This window comes from Salminus brasiliensis, chromosome 12 (assembly GCF_030463535.1).
Source record: "Salminus brasiliensis chromosome 12, fSalBra1.hap2, whole genome shotgun sequence".
NCBI classification, from domain to species: domain Eukaryota; kingdom Metazoa; phylum Chordata; class Actinopteri; order Characiformes; family Bryconidae; genus Salminus; species Salminus brasiliensis.
Genome location: NC_132889.1, coordinates 22,176,597 through 22,196,989, shown reverse-complemented (window position 1 = coordinate 22,196,989; position 20,393 = coordinate 22,176,597). Strand labels below are relative to the sequence as shown.

General features: G+C 42.5%; 3 protein-coding genes across 5 annotated transcripts; 1 reads left to right on the top strand and 2 right to left on the bottom strand.

Annotated features, from left to right (window-relative positions):
- Positions 1 to 532: 532 nt before the first annotated feature.
- On the bottom strand, positions 533 to 5,555 carry antkmt (adenine nucleotide translocase lysine methyltransferase). 3 transcript variants are annotated; one of them, XM_072694017.1, is made up of 6 exons: positions 5,402 to 5,555; positions 2,783 to 2,946; positions 2,572 to 2,676; positions 1,922 to 2,062; positions 1,777 to 1,827; positions 533 to 1,167 (listed from the first exon to the last, which is right to left on the bottom strand). In XM_072694017.1, exons 2-6 carry the CDS (start codon positions 2,942 to 2,944, stop codon positions 970 to 972), a joined length of 657 nt encoding a protein of 218 aa, XP_072550118.1. In that variant the 5' UTR covers positions 2,945 to 2,946; positions 5,402 to 5,555; the 3' UTR covers positions 533 to 969. The 3 variants fall into 3 exon arrangements, with proteins under 3 accessions (XP_072550118.1, XP_072550119.1, XP_072550120.1); XM_072694018.1 differs by lacking the exon at positions 5,402 to 5,555 and adding an exon at positions 4,405 to 4,463; XM_072694019.1 differs by lacking the exon at positions 5,402 to 5,555 and adding an exon at positions 3,246 to 3,542.
- Positions 4,690 to 16,180, top strand: fbxw9 (F-box and WD repeat domain containing 9). The gene is made up of 9 exons (XM_072693997.1): positions 4,690 to 5,100; positions 5,428 to 5,557; positions 5,814 to 5,949; positions 7,327 to 7,852; positions 10,294 to 10,749; positions 11,460 to 11,608; positions 13,105 to 13,308; positions 13,783 to 13,848; positions 15,215 to 16,180. Exons 2-9 carry the CDS (start codon positions 5,436 to 5,438, stop codon positions 15,287 to 15,289), a joined length of 1,734 nt encoding a protein of 577 aa, XP_072550098.1. The 5' UTR covers positions 4,690 to 5,100; positions 5,428 to 5,435; the 3' UTR covers positions 15,290 to 16,180.
- A 1,475-nt stretch (positions 16,181 to 17,655) lies between these two features.
- gng14 (G protein subunit gamma 14) lies at positions 17,656 to 18,922 on the bottom strand. The gene is made up of 2 exons (XM_072693817.1): positions 18,827 to 18,922; positions 17,656 to 17,781 (listed from the first exon to the last, which is right to left on the bottom strand). The coding sequence occupies exons 1-2, from the start codon at positions 18,920 to 18,922 to the stop codon at positions 17,656 to 17,658; spliced, it is 222 nt and encodes a 73-aa protein (XP_072549918.1).
- Between the last annotated feature and the right edge of the window lie 1,471 nt (positions 18,923 to 20,393).

The following is a 20,393-nucleotide window of genomic DNA, read 5'->3' as shown; positions in this document are numbered from 1 at the left end:
TAAAGATAAAGGTGCACGTATTTGTCACTGTACAGTGTACAGCGAAATGTGTCCTCCGCATTTAACCCATCTGGTAGTGAACACACTCACACACACACATGTGTTAGGGGCAGTGAGTACACACACACACCCAGAGCGGTGGGCAGCCAACTCCAGCGCCCGGGGAGCAGAGAGGGTAAAGGGCCTTGCTCAAGGGCCCAACAGCGGCAGCTGGAATCGAACCCACAACCCTGTTATCGACAGCCCGGAGCTCTAACCGCTGAGCCACCACTGCCCCACTGGAGTGGCTGTGTCAGTCAGTGGTATTGGTGGGGCAGTAAGCAGCTGAGCCCTGTGTTTGCCGTGATCACACTATAGCATGCAGCTGTCTGTCAAGCAAGTGTTTTTGTTCTGAGAGTGAAAAGCCATCGGATTTCTATTCACAATTGCAGAGACCAGGTCTCACACTGGTAAACCGTGGTCGGAGCATCCGTATGTATAAGTGTAATGGCCTTGCATCTCAGACTCAGAGTTGATTTCTCAAATTATGTCGTTATCTAACAAAAAAAAGTTTATTTTTGCAATAACATTATGAGAAAAAGATTCCATGCTCTCTGACGTTCTGACGTTGACATAAATCATTCGAGATTAAGAAGAAAAAAAAACAATAAAAGTATCACAGAGTAAAATCAGAGTTAAAAAACTAGCCAACGCTGATCTGGATGGAAGCAGTGCGTTCCCTGTATGTTAAGTTCTGGTGATCACGCTTGCACTGTGTGGGCACTTGTAGTGAAGTAGCTCTTGATGGGAGCTGTACGTTCACTGAATCTGAATCTTGTGAACGAAAGCAAAAGTAACTCACGCACCACGTTTACATCAAAAAGACAAATAAAACCAATAAATACACATATTCTAAAAGAATAAAATGTGCAAAATCTCTTCCTTTCCTTTAAAATGGTTTTAAAATAGATGACATCTGTTTCTCCTGTATCAGCTGCTCTGCTCAGTTGATTTGATGTCCTTGGATTGGTTCTGTTTTCTGACTGCTTCTATGGAATACGCCCAGGCTCTGTCCACGCCCTGACCCTCTATCCTGCAAGGCTTCCAGTCAGGGAAGGGGAAGCGTCCAGTAATGATCAAAGCATCTTCAGGGAGCTCGACCAGCAACTTCTCTTGTAAAAGTGTAAGCTAATGGACAAAAGAAGAAAAAAAAAAAACACGAATGAATTCTTTCTGTCAGAGACAACACAATACCACTTTTTCCATCCCGGCACAGATACTGAACTTTTGTTTATCGGCAGATAGCAATCTGAAATTTTACTTCTTTATAAATGAGTAATTTTTCATTGAAGCACTTCACTTAAAGCAGCTTTATGTGACAATTGCCATATCTTGCTCATGGGCTCCCCCTACACCTGCATTTCTGGATAAGCTGGGAGATACAGAACAATCACTGGAAGTAAAAAAAAAATGATTTGGACTGACAGGGTAGAGAAATATTATAGGACGTTACACACATTCATGACTTGGGTTACACAGTGTAATATACTGTATTTACAAGTTTGTCCAGTGCAGTTAGCAGCGTACCGAGCCTGGAGTACCACCAATAGAGGTGCTATTTTCCCTATTACTGGTCAGTGGAGCACCACTATGATTTTGAAGCTGTTATTTCAAGGTAGAAATGTTACATGCTGCTGCTTTAAGAGGAGCATCTAAAAGTTACACTAGGATAGTAATATGCTGTACTTTCTATAGTTTATACCACCAGGTGTTTGCGAGAATCACTGGTACACTCACCACGCTTGGTGCCAAGAACACAGAGATATTCCTATATCCGGAAAGATCAACCTGTCAACACAAATGAAGGCGATCATTTCTACCCCATTTTTGGCAACAGCACTGAACTCAATGTGGCCTCTTCAGCTACGGTCAACTGGCCCACCTTCCATAGGTCCTCCCTCCGGTAGGAGACGCTTCCATAGTAGCCGGCTTTCCACGCATAAAAACGTGAAAGCCGGAGGAGCCAGGGGTTCAACTCATAGCCTACAGCAGGAGAGAAGCCTTGCCGGCTTGCCTCTAAAACCTATTTACACAAACACACACACACAAAAATCACTATGCAGTTAAAGGACACTCTGGCCAGGATGAAAATGTAACCAATAGTATAGCTGTAGTCAACTGGTTTCAAGCAGAGGTGTCACAGTAGTCTCTAGAACAAGAGTTTAAAAAAAAAAAATACAACGGCTTAAGATGGATGTTTCGGGGTGGGGTTTTTTCCCCTAGCTAATGCAGAAGTATGACTAAGGTTAGAAAGACGTTAATGCTACTTCATTGGCCTGTAATTCAGTGACTAGGCTATTCAGGATTAGTGCTGCCGGGACTGTAAAAAGTATTTGTGTGATGCATGCTGGGTATTGTAGTGAGAGCTCAAGAGAACTTGTTTTAATCTGGATTTTACATTTAATAAACCTTCATTTACAGATGCAGCAGTCATGGAAACACCACTCAACATCATTCACTACCTACACAATCATACAAAAATGTTCATATTTAAAAAAGAAAAAAGAAAAAAAAGAAACCATAATCACTTACAATCCTACCATCACCTGATCCCAAGTCAGCAAAACCTCCAGAGCGGCCCTTTAGCAGAGACATTACATTTCCCACTTGTTTTTTACTAGCTGGCATATATGGCACCTAAAATGAACACACAGACAAACACACACACAAAATATCAGACTCAACATTGACCTATGATGACTCCACACTGAACTGTGAGTGTGCCCATTCTCCCTGAGCGAACCTGCAGTTTAAGAGGCACTCTGCGAAAGCCTGGCATCAAAACTCCGGCCCACATGGCGTAGACGGCCAGTCCTGTCCCTGCTGTCAGCTGCAGGATGCCCCATCCTCCCAGGCGCTTTTCTTTGAATTGCACAAGCATCTCGTCCTGTGCGTCATCCTCCATGCCTATTTCAAAACAAGAAAGTAACCTGTGTCAAGTACCACAACTACACGCTCACATTAAAAGAAATCTACTGCGATCTACTTGTTCTTGTCTTTAACAAGAACAATTGGAGTCTTTTAAAATGTGCAAAACGAATCTCTGACTGTCTAATTGATTTTCTAACTCTAAATCCCTTTTTAGACGGTTCCTTCAGGCATAGCCCCCATTAAGCCAGCTCTTGGACCTTGAAAATCCCTTATTGTCAGAGATTATGTTAATCTGAGTCTACAAATCAGGCTCCTAATTTACACTCAACACATACCCCATTAGGTAGATATGTACACCAACTGCTTCATGCAATTAGCTAAGCAGTGGCTTGCAGATTCATGCTTGTACATGCCAACAGCTTCAGGTAACGTCCACATCAACCATCAAACCTGGAGAAAAATGTTATCTCAGTGATTAGGAGTGTAACGTAAATGTTGGTGTCAGTTCTGCAGACGGAAACGCCGTGTTGATGAGAGAGAGGACATCAGAGAATGGCCATACTGGTTCTGACAGAACTGACATAAGGGCAATCATAAAAAATTGCGACAGGTAGGAAAGCATTTCAGAATGCTCAACATGTCAAACCTGAAGGCGGATGGCCTACAGCAGCACAACAGCACGTCCGGTTCCACTTCTGTCAGCCAAGAACACAAAGCTGAGGCTGCAGTGGGCACAGGGTCACCAATACTGGACAGTTAAAGACTGGAAAATGTATGATCTGATGAATTAGGTCACCAACAGCTTTAATTCATGGCCGTAAACTGCCTTGTGTCACCTGTCCAGAATAGGGAAGGTGGTGTAAGGGTATGGGGAATGTTTTCATGGCACATTTTGAGCAACTAATCAATCAATTCTACAGCCTATTGGAGCTCTATTGGAGGATCGTTGCTGATCAACCTCTGCTTTTCAAATGCCCAAAGAATGCGTTTGATTGCCACCGGTCACTTGCTTGGTTACTGGTTACTGGCAAGTACAACAGTCCTGATTGACAGCTACCAGTGGCTGACAGGAAGCTGACAGCAACCAAAAGGTCGTACTGCCTAAATGGCAGAATGGCAGCTGCCACTGGACGAATCCCTGCTGTGAATAAGAGATTGAACCCTTCCAGATTTAGCCTAGCGTAGCACCATAAAACACCATGATATTAGCTACATTAAATACTGCAATACTGCACGGATTCTGAGTAGAAACATATCTCAGATCCAACGTTTAAACACACCTGCCTGCGCTAGCTCTACTTTTCTATACTAGTGAACGTGACCTTTACCTCCTCCTCCCAAATCATTCGTCTCTAGTAATAATAATCAGACCACATCTCAAACAGCCGACATAGCTAGCTAGCTAAACGCTGAAGAAACAGACCCTGAGATGAAATACAGTTCATAAAATATCTAGCTAACTAACAATAACAGGGATCGAAACAGAAAGCTAACCTGAGGGTCACGCCGTGAATCCAGCAACTGTTGTGAAATTAGTTTTGTCAAGATGGACACTCACACCTAGCCTTTCAAAATAGAGCCACTGGATATACTGGGGTATATAAAAACGAGAACAGGGTAGTTAATTCATTAAAAATATTCACCTATATTTATTATGTTTTTTGTCTTTGTCGTGGCATATTTAACATTTTTAAATATTACACTTTTTGCAGAGACTTTTATTGTAGCTATCATCCCAGGGCGGACGAGAAATCCTCCGGAACCAAAACAGAATGCAGTGTTTACATGGAGACACACGGCTGCTGAGCCAGGACAAAACACCACAATCTACCAGCTAACAAGTGCACATTTCTCCTTGACAAAGTTAAAAAAAAAAAAAAACCTTCAATCCGTTTGTTCGTTGGTGAAGTCTTGTGTTACTGACAGCTGTACAGCGAGCTAGCTAGCTATCGTTCACCTAAAGTAAGCTAGCTAGCTAACGTTAGCTAGATATCTACCACCGAGCAGCAGCGACGACCACAGCGGTGCAGTTCAGTGGAAGGAGTCGGACAGAAACTAGCAGGCTAGCTATAACTGAACTGACAGCTTTATCGCTTAAACGTGAGGGTTTGTAATAAACGACTAACATGAGGTAATTGTGGGTCATCGTCAATGAGCTGTCCAGTCTGTCCGGAGATCGGGAATTGTCTGGTAGGCATTTTGAGTCATCTGACCTTATTCGATCAACGGTTTTCAACAACGTGGAGGATTTTTTCATTTGTCAGTTTGATCATTTATAGTTTGATTAAGCTAGCTAGTGTAATTTGTAGCTGGGGAGTTAAGGTCTAGCTAAGTTGACGGTTGATCATAGCTAGCTCTATTATAGCGCTAACAGCAGTGACGAGTAACGGTAGCTAGCTATAGCTAGTCCACGTTTGTTCATCTGCCTGCCTGTAAAGGGAATATTTAGCTAAATATGTTAGCTAAATATTAATAAATATAAGTTACTCACTCTCTGATATTTCTACTGCTTTGTAGTGGGGTGGATGTCGATGCCGCGGGTCACACTGGAGGAAGAGGAGAAGGAGCAAAGCAGGAGAGGAAGCGATGCCGTTTTAGGGGAGTCGCCCAGTCTAAACAATGAGTCCCCTCTGTCCAGCCAGCTTGGGTACACTGCCTGTCATCAGACCCACCTGCTCAAATGTTGTTGTTTTTCTTTTCTTTTTTTTTTTTTTTTTTTTTTGCAATGATCACTGAAACACTCCAGAAACCATACGCCTAACCTTGTTAATACCTTGTTGAAAGGCTTGTTTACTAACTCTTTATACCTTCCACTGCTCCCTGTCTCATGATCTCATGGCAGGCGAATGTAGTGTAGCCCTGTGTTTTGCGTCTGCTTTAAAGCTAGCTAACTGTCTCCACAGATTAAACCTGGGGCCGCCTCTTGACACCCCAGAGACGAGCCCCTCTCCTTCAGGATTACTGTCCCTGCCATGGGAAGTGGTTGCCAGCATTGCCTCACACCTGCCGGCCCAGTGCATTATCAATGTTCTGCCTAAGGTAATGTAGCATTTCTTCAAATACATTTACACAGGGCTCCTGCAGTCAGAGTCAGACAGACGTTCATTAGTCAGATTACTCATTGACCATAAGCCTATTGTTAGTTATCAATCTCAACACTTATTATATAGTGACCAGGAGTGAAACAGCACATTTAATCGTTGCGTATCGTTCAAGACAGACCTCTCACTTTAATATCGATGGACATAAAAAATAATAATAAAATAATTATATTGCATGAAGTGGATTTAGAGTAGAACAGGTGTTACACCGAAATCTGTGATATCAGTTATTAAGATGTTCATTGCTATTGGCAGTGAATTGTCAACACCGGCACGTACCACCCCCATCTGTTCCGCACACATGGACACGCAGCAGTGAGTGCCAGTTGGCAGCTATGCAGACTTTTACATCAACAATAAAAAGAATACAAAAATAAAATAACATTTTTCTAGAGGCGAGGCGCTCCACTGCTTTAGCACGCCTTCCTAGACTGTGCACGATACACTATTGAAAAAGCAATCTGACCGCACCTGGTTCTTAAAGGGAATGGTAAGTGACACGCTGATTTATTACACGTTACGCTCAAAACACCCCCATAATTAATTAAGACTAGAATTTTCGTACTTTTCCCATCGTTACGATAGCAAAGACACACTGACGCTCCCTAAATCAAGCTGTGCGATGTGAAACAGCGCCCTCTATGGTCACACAAATTGGCGATCACAGTTTTCGGTGTAACACCTGACATGTAAACAAACCTAAAAGCGTTGTGTTGTTCATTGAATAATCTTTTGCTGTTATGTTGCTTAGAAACATAAGCCCACCATTAACAAACAACATAGTAAAGTATGAAATTTACGGCATCATTTAGTGGCTTGTATTGGGTAGTGAAAGCTTGTAACTGGTGCTTGTATGAACACAGCTGACTCCAGTTTGTTCCGCTGTCCGATATACTCATTAGTGCCCTGAACAAGACAAAACAACCATATTCACCATTAGTGTTGGACACAGATAGCGTAGATTAGAAGATAGCAGAGAGGATGAAGGGCCTTGCTCAAGGACAGCTTGCCCATTAATAGCCCTGTGCTCTAACTGCTGAGCCACCACTGCCCACACATTTTGGTCACAGCCCTTGGTCTTTTGGTCACACATTTTGATCCCATGTTGGCCAGCAGAACTAAAGTGGGCGGACATACGGGACCTTGCGCTTTCCTCTGAGCGCGTTGGCTGCCTGGTGATGTTGTGATCTGTGGCAGTTTGAAAAAGTGGCGTAATTAAAACTGAAAACAGTTTAATTGTATAAAATCTAATACAAACACTTTCTCTCTCTCTCTCACTCACTCTCTCCCTCCCTCCCTCCCTCTTTCCCCTCAGGTGTGCCGGGCTTTGGGCGAGGTGGGCGAGGACACTTCATCCTGGCAGCTCCGGGCCCATCGCCTCACAGGCCCCAAAGCCTCCTTCCCTGTTGGGCCAAGGGACCAGTTTGATTGGCCCACAGCCTGTCTGGAGCTGGAGCAACTGATTGAGCACTGGGCGGGGCAGGAGGAGTGGGCCGCAAGGCAGCGGGCACTGCAACAGCATGAGCCAGAGAGGGACCAGGAGATGAGAGAGGGCCTGCATGGGTCTGATGGAGAAGATGGAGATGCAGCTGCTGTGGGGAATGGAGCAGCTCGTGAAGCTGCAAGAGAGCCTGGAGATGCTGCTGAAGAGGAAATGAGGCCAGCCGGGGCCCAAACCGAGAGACGTATAGAAGAAGAACAAAGGGACAGCGACGCAGCTCCAATGATGAGAGACCAAGGAAGAGAGAATGGCATGGCTGAGGGTGGTCAAAACCGTCAAGACGTACCAGGTGGGGACAGAAGGCAAAGCAATAGCCCCCTTGAGGATATGATGGATGAAGGTAGGGTTGGGCAATAAGGACAGACATCTTTCATAGCATAATATTTAATGCGATAAGTAGTAAAAGTAATTATTAGTCTTGTACAAAAGACTATTTGCTCATTGCTCTGTGTTACTGTATCTGCAAAAAAAAAAACAATCAAAGCCATTCCGTGCTGCAGAGGACGTGACTTTTTTTGAGACAATCACCTCTTGTTCCTCTTGGTGTTTTCCTCATATTACTGGGTTTGCAGAGTGGTCACAAACTGTCCCTGATTTCAAATCTAACAATAGCTTGTTTTTTTTTTAAGTTCCCTAATTGTCTCCATAGAAGAGAGTTTCATCTTTCTGTGCTTACTTAGTCAGTCATGAAAGAATCACTACAACTCACACAGTACCTCTGTAACTACATGCAGCCATTAAATGATTATCCCTCAGAGAAAAATGGCTGACATACTCATTAGTGTCTAAAATGTAATTAGAGAGCCATCCAGACAAGACAAGACAACCAAATTCACCATTAGTGTTGGACACAGATGCCTTTAACCCATCCGTGTAGTGAACACACACACACACTAGTGATCAAACACACACAGTGAACAGTGAGCACATGTGCCCGGAGCATCGTTGCAGCACCCGGGGAGCAGAGAGGGTGAAAGGGCTTTGCTCCAACAGGGTTATCGAGCCCGGGTATCGAACCCTGTCATTAAAAGCCTGGTGCTCTAACTGCTGAGCCACCACTGCCAACACGTTTTGGTCACAGCCCTTGGTCTCTTGGTCACACATTTTGATGTTTTCCTCAAATGACTGTGCAAGCAGAGTGGTCATTAACTGTCCCTGATTTCAAATCGAACAATAGCTTGTTTTATAAGTTCCCTAATTGTCTCCATAGAAGAGTCTCAGAGAGTTTCATCTTTCTGTGCTTACTTAGTCAGTCATGAAAGAATCACTAAAACTCCTTCTGTGCTTCTGTAACTACATGCAGCCATTAAATGATTATTTGCACTATGAGCTTGACTTGAACATAAAACTGACAAACTCAAAATCAGAATCAGAATCAGAAGAATCAGAATCAGAATCTCTTTATTTCACCAAGTATGTTACCCATACAAGGAATTTGTCTTGGTGAGAGCAACACGTATGACAAGTAACAAAGAAACACAGAACACAGTCTTAAACTAAAGGAAAATTACACTAAACAATAAATAGGGTAGGGGATAAATTAAAAAAAGTAGAAAGTACTAAAGGTAATAAAGGTAATAAAGAGCTGAAAAATATATTTACAGAAAAGAAAAGAACATCAAAATCAAAAGTGATTTACATAAATTAGCAATTATTCAGGCAGCATTACAAAGTTCTGTTCAAATGAAAAGATGAGAGGAAAAAAAGTCAGAAAAAAACAGAAAGTCATCTTCTGCCTTTCTCTGATCATAAACTACTTTATTCATACATCCGACTACTTTTGTAAAGCTAAGAATCTGGTACAATCCAAACACCAAAACAGTTCGTCCATGTGAATAAAAGTATGTTTTATCAGGCAATATTAAGAATTTCTAAAATCAGACTTTCAGGTTTACCTCTTCACACAGTACTCTTGGTTATGTGGGGTCTCATTATATTGAGAGCTGAGCATTTTGAAATAAAACATGTGGGTATTATCTAATATGCAAGTGTCTTTAAAGGCCAACTTACAAAATATGACGCCAGAGGGTTAACAAAAAGCTCCCCTATTTTATTATTGTTGCAAGGTTTCAACCTCCAGGGTCTTCATCAGGCAGATAGCCGAGTGAAGGGACAACAGCGGTATATTTAGGTCCGGTTGTGAAATCATGAATAAACTGCCTACCTATCCTGTGGAACTTGTAACGCAAGCTACATATTAATATTCCCATTCAGAAATCTCAGTGAACGCCATCACACCCGCAAGGTTATTTAATAATAAAATTCAACATGCACCTCGATGAACCTAATATCAAGTTCTTCATTGAGACCATGAGGGGATATGGTGTTTAAAGTTCAAAACCAATAAGGCTCTCCTGGTAAAAGTTTGTTCCCATGGTGGTCCTAAAGTGAGCTGTACATGGATGACTAGAATGGCCAAACACAACATCATGGGTGACCTGGTGTTAGACTGCATGCTGTCTTGGCATCTTTGTCACAAATATATTTCACACTCAGTCATGAGTGTCCAAATTTGGGAATACAAAGTCCCCAAATTTCTATTCCCTATGTGCCCATTTACCATATATGGAACTAGTGAGCATATCCAGACACAGCCAGTGACTGATATTGCTGTTAGAAGTGAGTGGCTAGATTCGTCCACCGTTCCTGTCAATGAAACGCACACATCGGCCCGCTGCTGAAGTAGGGGGATTAAGGCACAAAGAAGCATCTCAAAATGGCTTATTATAAATAACCGAAACATAGTTGATCGTAATGATGATTATCATTTTATTCACCCAGGCTTAGATGAAGCTGAAGCACCTGATCCTCAACCTGGCCGACCACCCAGCCCTCCCTCTGCTCTGGAGCACATCACCCTTCCATCAGGTCACATTGCAGATGTCAACTCCGTCCTGCTGGTGGGCGGCGAGGGCGCAGTGTGTGCCTCTGGCTCCAGGGATCGCAATGTCAACCTGTGGGACTTGCGGCGGGGCCCCAGGGGGGAGCTGCTGCGCACGCTGGGCGGCCGGGGCCTCTTCAGCACACACCGGGGTTGGGTGTGGTCTTTGGCAGCCAGCGGGTCCCTTCTGGCCTCCGGCTCCTTCGACAGCACGGTGCGCTTGTGGGACCTGGATGCCGGAGGGGTCGAGAGGGGTCTGATCCGTGGCCGAGCCGCCGTGCTCTGCCTCTCCTGTCAGGGGGACATGTTGTTTGCTGGGTCACATGACCAGAAAATCTGCATTTATGACACCAGAGGTCAGTGGTTCATAAAATCTAAGTGCATTTTAGTACATAGTATCTAAACCTGTGACTTGTTTCTTACTTGGAGCTTTCTTGGCCTTCAAATGGGAGTTGCTAATTATCTTTAGGTAGAAGTAAGATGGTTATTATACCACATTAAGCTTTATTTGATGTTGGTACAGCTGTTTAGTGTGCTGCTGGTCTGAGCACATTCACAGCTCTTCAGAGCTCAGTTTTTAGTGCTGTCCTCTCAGACCCAGTTTATCCCTGGTCACTTTATTCATCTCAGGAGTATCAGGATTATATCTGGGTAAGGCCAAGCCACATAAAGCACTCTGCGTGAAGTGTAAACGCAGGCCACAAATGCAAATCCGATCCACATGCTATTGTAGTGTAAACGCATCCGTCCCTCCAGAGTGCATTCAACAACCAAAACTCCTCCATGTTCAACGCAAACACCAGTAATAACTGCTGTACAACAAGCAGATTTGCGCTTGTATTTTTTCCATTTTAAGGAAAAAATAACTCAGTACTCCGTTGGGATTTCTTGCTGAACTTGTGTTGACACACCACAGGAGGGGCGTCTTTACAGTATCCATCATGAGTGTTTGCCTTTTGTGATGCTCCAACCCAGATGTCAGTTATGTGATTTCCTGTAATGTCTGTACTCAAGGTCATCTCTGATGATGTCTTCTGTCACGATGTCCTTCATCTCTGTTTTGCAGCTGCCGAGCCCCTGGTCAAGAAACTCTGTCTCCATGGTGACGCTGTACTGTGCCTGGCCTCGGATGAGCAGTACATTCTGTCTGGCAGCAAAGACAACACGGTGGCAGTGTATGACCGTAGAGCCGGGCGGCTTCTGCAGAAAATCCAGGTACACATACACAGGCGCAGGGTTGCAGTGAACAGCAATGAAATCAATCTGCCAAGACATGTCACATGTCAAGAGGTTTGCTTTTGAAGGTACAAGGTTTATACAGGGGACGGGTGACGGAAGCACATCATAATGACGGCCAAACCAATAGTCACGTTGATCAAAACAGTAGAAGCAATCTTCCTGAATGATGTCTAATTTGTCATTTGTCCAATTTCATAGACAATAGTGTGTCATACAATGTCAGAAAGCACATAATTAAGTCTGTTATCAGTTTTCTGATTGTCTGCCTTTACCTGGGCAGTAAGTTTTTATTTACTCAGTAAAACACTGATATTAGAATTAATACTAACAACATTCATACAACAGGTAGCGTTCTCACATGTTGGCTTCAATGTGCAAATATAACACACAATAATTACACTAGACAAGTAGAGTTGTTATGCAACACCTGGTTTGGTGAATCAGTGCTTAAGGATATTAAATCATGTGAGTTGATAATTGAATTGAAAAGATCCACATGCTGGCTGAGGGGCGTCCTGGAGGAGTCTAGAACCAAGCTTTATTCTTTAAACTAGAGAAGCTTGGCTCACAAGATCTCATCTACTTTGCCTATTATGTTTTACTGCATTTATGTTTACCTGCATTCGTTCTGAAGTGGTATGGTGTTTTACAAGCGTAAACCCCCTTATTGCTGAGATAAGTGGTTGTGAGTAATGTCCTTAGCTGCCTACAGTACTGTACAGTACTGTAGTTTGAGGTAGGGGACACATTTATAGTTTGGTATTTATACTTTACAGTTCTGAAGATAACAATGTGACATCAGATGAAGATGCCATATTGGAATTAATGTGGATTGGTATGGGGCTGATATCAGATTTAAATACTGAATTGGATGTCAGAGGGAAGAAAAAACTATCTGTATAAAGTTTATATAAGAAACGTATATAATCTATATAATCCTATCCAATCCTGTAACAGACCTAGTGTAGAACAGCACACACTCTCTTAGTGTGTGACATGATATTAGCTGTGTGTTTTTTTTCTGTGAAGTGTGTTAGGCTAAGTGTCTGGTGCAGAATTGGTAGGGCCTACAATAGTGGATAGGTAGGACCTAAAATGGTGCATGTGTAGGAAATACAATAGTGGATGGGTAGGACGTACAGCAGTGTGTGAGTAGGACGAACAATAGTGGATGAGTGGGACATACAGTAGTGGATGGGTAGGACATACAATAGTGGATGGGTAGGACATACAATAGTGGATGGGTAGGACGTACAACAGTGGATGGGTAGGACGTACAACAGTGGATGGGTAGGACGTACAACAGTGGATGGGTAGGACGTACAACAGTGGATGGGTAGGACGTACAACAGTGGATGGGTAGGACGTACAACAGTGGATGGGTAGGACATACAATAGTGTCAAAAATTGCAAAAGGTTTTTGTGTGACGTTGACAATATGAGAACTAGTCTTTCTTGTTTTGTCTCTTCAGCTGAAGTCCTACTTGCTGTCCATGTCATACAGTGGACGAGAGGTGTGGGCAGGAGATAATCACGGACTTGTCCATACCTTTTCCATGAATGAAGGCTCATTCAAATCTGTTGCCCAGTTCAATGTGGGCCACAGTTCACTGGTGACCGGCGTTCATCACTCACCTGGCACCCTCTACACATGCTCCTCTGATCGCACCATTAAGGTACATTCATAGAGATGTAGGCCCCATCCACACACATCCTGATATTTTTAAAAACACATCCTGATATTTTTTTGCCTCCTTATTCACTATTAAGTCAATACTGTATATACTGTTCTATTACTAATATATAACAATCTATTTAGATCAGTCATTTCGTAACTTGCATGGTACACTGCATAGGCAGTAGTGTATCATTCGGGATCAAACCTCTGTTTTCGCCCTTCCTTGTGGTGTTTTGATGTCTCTCTTTATGAGGTACTCACCACACAGGGCAAGCATTTTCAAAAACTGAGGGAGATAAATCTCATGTGGAAATCTCATAAGCTTAGCACTTACCTTTATTAGGTGCTGAGCTTACAGCACTCAATTTCAGGTTGTTAGATCAGTGGTCAGATGTTTATTATATAAAGCTCAGTATATTCGATTTTGCATTTAGAATTTGTAACCAACGTCTGTGACTCTGACTTGATATAGGTTCACCTCCCCTGTGCACCCCCAAAGACTTTGTGTACGGTGCATCATCAAGCAGGAGTAAACGGGGTAGGTGTAGTCTCTTTTTAATCATTCGTGAACATAGTTTCCCTTTTTCACTGGATGTGCTCCGTTTACTAATTTGATCATTACATTATATGTCCAAAGGTTTGTGGACACCCTTTCTTATTAGGGCAATAGGCAGTGCACCCATTCCTGACACAGGCATACACATGATGCACACACAGTTTGTAGGCTGGTTTGTTTTCCAGGCTAATGGTGGCCTCCTTCACTTGTATAGACACTTCTTTGGATCACATATTAAGAGAGTTCCCATGAGCAGCTACCAAATGCAAATGCAGCACATGGAATCAATTCCATGTGCTTTTTTGTAAAATATCCTGAATTAAAGCTGAACGTCATTTCAGATCTGTTGTGCTACTGAACAAAGGTAAAAAAGGACCAAATATTAACAAAAAAAGCAAAGTGTGTTACTTCTAAATATCTATGGACCCGACTATAAGTGAGAAATAGAGTATATTGGCAAGGGGTTCAACTCTTCAGTTCACAGAACTACATTAACATTGTGTGATTTATTGTGCACCAGCAGGCAGGGAAACATAATATTGGGCGTTTGTATCATGTTTCACCACCCACTCCTACCACCCCCATCTATTATGAAAAGAAAATGCTCAGGTAGCTCCGAAACCCTCCACAAGACTCTCTTTTACTTGTAAATACACTACATGTCCAAATGTTTGTGGACATCCCTTCTAATGAATGGATTTAGCTACTTTAAGTTGCACCCATTGCTGACACAGATGTGCAAATGTTCATGCCTAGTCCCTGCAGAGAAGTACTGTCAGTAGAATAGGACTCTCTTGAAAACATGCCACGATGTGGGCTGGAGGGGTATACAGCCCCCCAGCATTGAGCTGTGGAGAGGTGGAACTGTGTTCTCTGGAAGGATGGTCCTCCATCTAGGACTTTTTGGGATGGGATGGGTGGTAATCATCCAACATCCTGACCTCTCTAACGCTCTTGTTATTGAATGTAGTCAAATGCTCATAGCAATGCTCCAAAATCTTGTAGAAAGAGAGAGCGTTACTCCAACAAAAGCAGGATCAGCACTTTTTGAATACCCTTGATTTCAGAGGAAACTTAATGAGCAGGTGTCCCATTAGATTTCAGAGTCAGAGTCAGAAGGGCCGAGCACAAAGGTCTAGACTCTAAACAAAGGGCTTGTTCCAGAGATCAGTGACACGAATGATTGATTATTTAACTTGCACACCCCTTTCATAAACAATCCTTTAGTAAAGGGTCAGAGTTCTCTCTCTCTCTCTCTCTCTCTCTCTCTCTCTCTCTCTCTCTCTCTCTCTCTCTCTCTCTCTCTCTCTCTCTCTCTCTCTCTCTCTCTCTCTCTCTGTGTCTCTAGTTAAGTGTGGAAGCGGGCGTGTTGGCTATAGCCTCAGGAGATATGAACGTGGAGGTGTGGAGGCCCAGGCAGTGACGGCTCGCTACAAAGAGATTCTTCTTGCACTGCAGACGACACCCGTCTTCTGTCTGGAGAGCTGTCTGTCCAGAGCTCTCCGAGCCACCGGAGGGATGATCCATTCAGTGTGGTATCTTGTGATTCTGTATCAGATAATCTGCCAAAGGCACTACAGTGGTCCGTTCACCTTCACATGTCAAACAAAACAAAGTATATGTGTGTGAAAGTTCTCATGAAGTATTTATCGTACCTTGACTTAACTGCACATACGCGTAGATGGAATGACAAAGTTGTTGCTGAATCGTAGTTGTTTTAAACTAGTAGGGATTTTAAAAACTGACCTGGCAAGTGTAACACACGCCAAAGTTCGTCTGAAAAAAGTGCTCTTAGAGGGTAAGGGGTGTCTAAAAGCGTCACGTTCCTTCATAAGCATTCCAGCTTCACTCGCTCTGTGAGGCGTGCTACTCCGACAGCGCACATGGCACAACTTCACAGAAGTACAACAGACGTCTTAAATCTCTTAAGGCTTTCCTCTGCCAAGTCGGTACGTTGTGTCATTTTTGTCATTTCACTGCTTGAAAACTTGAAAAAGTCCAACACTGCACCGGAGCGCTTTTCACACTATGTGTAGACTGAATGCGTAATCCTGATTTGTGAGTCGAGTCTCTCAAGTATTTCCCTTAGTGTGAATCCCCAAGTATCAGTGTCGATCTGTAGCTCTAGTACACTTACATGCATTTGCAAGGCTGTGAGGCTTGTGAGGCTGAGGAACTGAAAGACAACCAAGCTGCACTGTTTGTGAACTTCTTTTAATTTGTCTTTTTGACCATATAAGGTGTGATTTCTTTTTTTTTTGGAGAAAAAAACAACAACTATAGAAATAAATATATAATAACCATTCACATCAAACTGGGTTGTGTTTGAGTGTTTGAGTAAAATTCCAGTGGATTAAGAAATTAAATGACAAGGAGCATGATGTTAGCTCGGTTTTAATATTTTCTTTTTTAATAGGGGCAGTGGTGGCTCAGCGGTTAGAGCGCCGGGCTATCGATAACAAGGTTGTGGGTTCGATTTCTGGGCTCGGCAAGCTGCCACTGTTGGGCCCTAGAGCAAGGCCCTTTACCCTCTCTGCTCCCTGCACACTGTACAGTGACAAATACGTGCACCTTTACCTTTTTACCTTTACCTTAGCAAAAAATCGGATTAACAAGATTCATCATCGTTTACCCTGGATGCATCTGATCACTGATAACTGAAGTTAGCTAGTTTCTTTTTTTTTTTTGCTAAGCTAATTTTGCTAACAAACACTGAACTTCGACTGTCACCAATCTCATCTTCGTAAATACCTGCCCCAAAACGTCTCTGAAACATCCTGACCTTAATTTGTGGAATTCGGTGTTGTTTAGAACACAATGTAGCTTTCTTTAGTCACACAAATAAACTCCACATAGCTGCTCCTTTAAAGTGGATGATCTGAGTGTGATTTTTGTTTTATTAATCTGACTCTCACTTCTGAAATAGCCATCCAACATAACCCATTAATATCCATATGTGACATTTTTCAATACATCCAGTTTCTATAAGCTCTTGAAGAGCTTAAAAGTGAGTTAATCACATTCAGTCTTTTGTTTACATGAGACAGTTACTGGTGTTCAACAAAGCTTGCGATGGTCAAAATGAGACTAAAAGTATGATTTGCTGGTTAAATCATTCAAGATGGTCACCCAGTGTATAAATATACAAAACTTTAGACCAATCAGAACAGGTTCTGCGGTACTGTAGTATTTCCTCCAGACACTAATATGGGTCAATGATGTGAAATCCGTAACGCAGGACATTTACATGTACAGTCAATGCTGAGAAGAGCCTTTGAAATCACTACTTAATACTAACTTCTCTCAAAAACCTCTCAAAACCGATCAGCCAGAACATTAGGACTGGTATATAATGACCGGTAAAGTGAATAACACTGATTCTCTTATTTACAATGGCACCTGTTAAAAGGGCAGGGTATATAAAATTAGCAATGTAATGCAAAATGAAAGTTGTATGAGCCCAGTTGTGATGGCTAGTTAACTGGGTCAGGTTGTGTGGGCTGTTCCCTGTATGCAGTGTGTCAGTACCTACCAAAATCTGGCCTCAAATTTTACAGAGCTTAATCTGATGTGTAAGATGTGCTGAACATCTTGCAGCTTACAGGACTTAAAGGATCTGCTGCTAACGGCAGATTCCACAGGACACCTTCACAGGTTTTGTGGAATCCATGCATCGAGCTATTATGGCAGCACTTACACAGTATTAGGCAGGGGGTTTTAATGTTTTGGCTGATCTGTGTATTTGAATATAACAATTTCCTTTCCGTGGTTTCGTGGCTGGGTGTGCTCTCACAGTAGCACACAGGATTTCTTGTCTTTGAAAGGGTTCGATGAGGCAGCGATGCCGGTCAGCAGTGGATCTCCGCGTCGGTGCTCCTGGCAGTACTGCACAAGCTGAGCAGCTGCAGCCGAAATCTGCAACAAACACGCCATCGCCATCAGCATTTTGACTCTGTTCAGCCATTCATGCTCCCTCCAATGTGAACCATGATCAAGCAAAAATATTGACCTTCTGGGGGGTCCTGAGGAATGGTTTGAGAACCACTGCTTTAGGGGCTTAGAAGAAAATAAGTGGTTTTGCTCTACCCAAAATGAACCTGTGCGAAACACTCGAACTGTAAAGTGAGCATGGGAATCTTTTTTAGGAGGGTGGGATATGAACTCAAATTTATATCACAGTATTTTCCACAATTCTGACACTTCTGAGTGGTACAGCTGTCTATCTAAGCTAAATTGGCCCTAAATTAGCTAATATCTCAAGTACAATAATAAATATAATCTAAAGATCTTCAGTTCGAGGATGCTACAGCCATCTGTGGACAGAGAAGTCCCAGAGCCCCTTGCTCTGTCAGGATGGGCAGTTTGCGTTCTCCTCCATGCGTCTTCAGTGGTTGTCTGGGTTCATGTGACTTGAAGGAAGCATGTGCTTGCTTAGTAGTGCTTGCACCCATATGATATACCAACATCATCATTATTATTATTATTATTATTATTATTAGGCCTTCAAGTATAATTAATGGAACATTTCTTGGGCTTGCATGAAAGCCTTTTCTCTTCTGCAGTGTTTCCAAATTTGTGTAGAACACAGAATATAAGTGTCGAACGACCTTATAAAAATAATAATGTAATCTGTTACTGTAAAAAACTTAATGTAGTTTTCTCACTATAAAAATGCATCATTTATAAAGAACTGTAGCTCTAGCGTAATAACTGGCTCAAACCATGCTTAAAGCAATCCAGCTCTTAGTCTTCAAAAGTAACTTGTTTATTTATCAGCACTGTCCATTGAAAACCATGTATCTCGAAAACAGGGACTTACTAAAGGACAAGGCAAAAATGCTCTTAACTGTGCATGGAAGTCAATGTAAAATAAGAGTTTATTACAGTTAGCTTAGAGCAGTTCCATTGGTCTAAACGGAGAGAAGCAGCATTGTAAGTAAGTCAGATGATCCTCGCTTACCTTGATCCTCTCCAGGCCGGCCTCCAGTCTCAGTTGTTCCACTGCTTTCCTGGCCTGGAGGACGGTGTTGCTGCTGTACACCTTTCCAGCCTCCATCCTTCAGCTACGGCCTTCAGACTGTCATGTTCCTGCTGAGTGCCTGAGGGTCTGGTTCTCTGGGCACTATTCAGCGCTGCTGTGGACCTCAAATGCCTCTTATCTGCTCAATGATAGTGATTTAGGTGCTTCACCTGTACGAGTTCACCTGTATGGTTCGGAGTAGTTGCTGCAGTTCATAAGGTCATCAAGGTTTCAGCTCAGATATGGAGAAGAGTGTGAAGGAGCTGTGTGGTCCTGTGTGGTTATTTAACCTGCGCTCTCCCCCAAACCCCCCTGTGCACCCGCGGTCACTCTGAAGACCACTTCAAAGTGACCGCTTCTGTGATGTGGCTGAGTTGAAAGGTCACACGGGCAGGGGTAGAAATGTCAGGCCGACATCACACACTGTCAGAAAAGCATCCCTGGAGGGGGAAATAAAGAGCTGACTGTGTGTGTATGTCAAGCCATTCAGCTTTTGAAAAACATGTATCTCCAAAATGGTGACTTTACAGCTTTACAGAAGAAAGCAAAGGTGGTCCTAACTTTGAATGGAAGTCAATGTAAAGGAAGAGTTTAGTCCAAATAATTCAGAGCATTTCTATTGGTCAGAATGATTTACAAAGTGTACAGAAGCAGCTACAGGGGTCAAACCATGGAGGAAACTAAAAACGGATAAAAATGGAGATGCATGGTTTTCACTGGACAGCAGCGTATATATACAAGTGCACCCTAAAAACAGGTTCTTCAGAGAGTTCTTTAGTAAAGGTAATGGTACCATTTCATCAATGGTCCCATGATACACCAAAAAGGGTTCCACTATTACAACAAGTAAAAAACAAAAACAGGACAGAACCCTGTTCTTCTTCTGTTCTTCATCATTTAACCAGGCGAGTGGTTCTTTGAGTTGCAGTAATGCTATTTAATATAAAAGAACTACTGGCTTTACTACAGAAGCCCTGAAGAACCTATTTTAAAGAGTGTAGGATGAACTGTGACATGTTAGTACTTTGACATCTGGCTAGATGAGAGAGCTACTTTTTAATGTCACACCAGTAAACGTATGTCTGAACTGGGACAAAACCTAGCTTTTCTACACATATAAAGCTTGCTCTCAGCACAGCAGAGAGAAGATAATGAGACACCTTTCGTGTGTGTTTTTGATGATGGGGTGTACTATATGAAACCACTCAGCTAACCCTTCTCAAGCTCTGTACCATTCAATACAGGAAATCCATTAAACACAGACCACCGTTTTATTATATTTAGAGTTGGAAAGTCATCTTTATCTATGGAAGCCCTTTTCTGTCACTTAAAAATAACAACAACAACAACAACAACAACAATAATAATAATAATAATAATAATAATACATCATAAAGTGAATTGCTGTGTAATTATTTATATGTGTATATACAGAGACTTTCTCACTGTTTTACTTTGTTATTTTAGCTCTGTTCATCATTGGTTTAATAGATTTAGGTTTAGATTT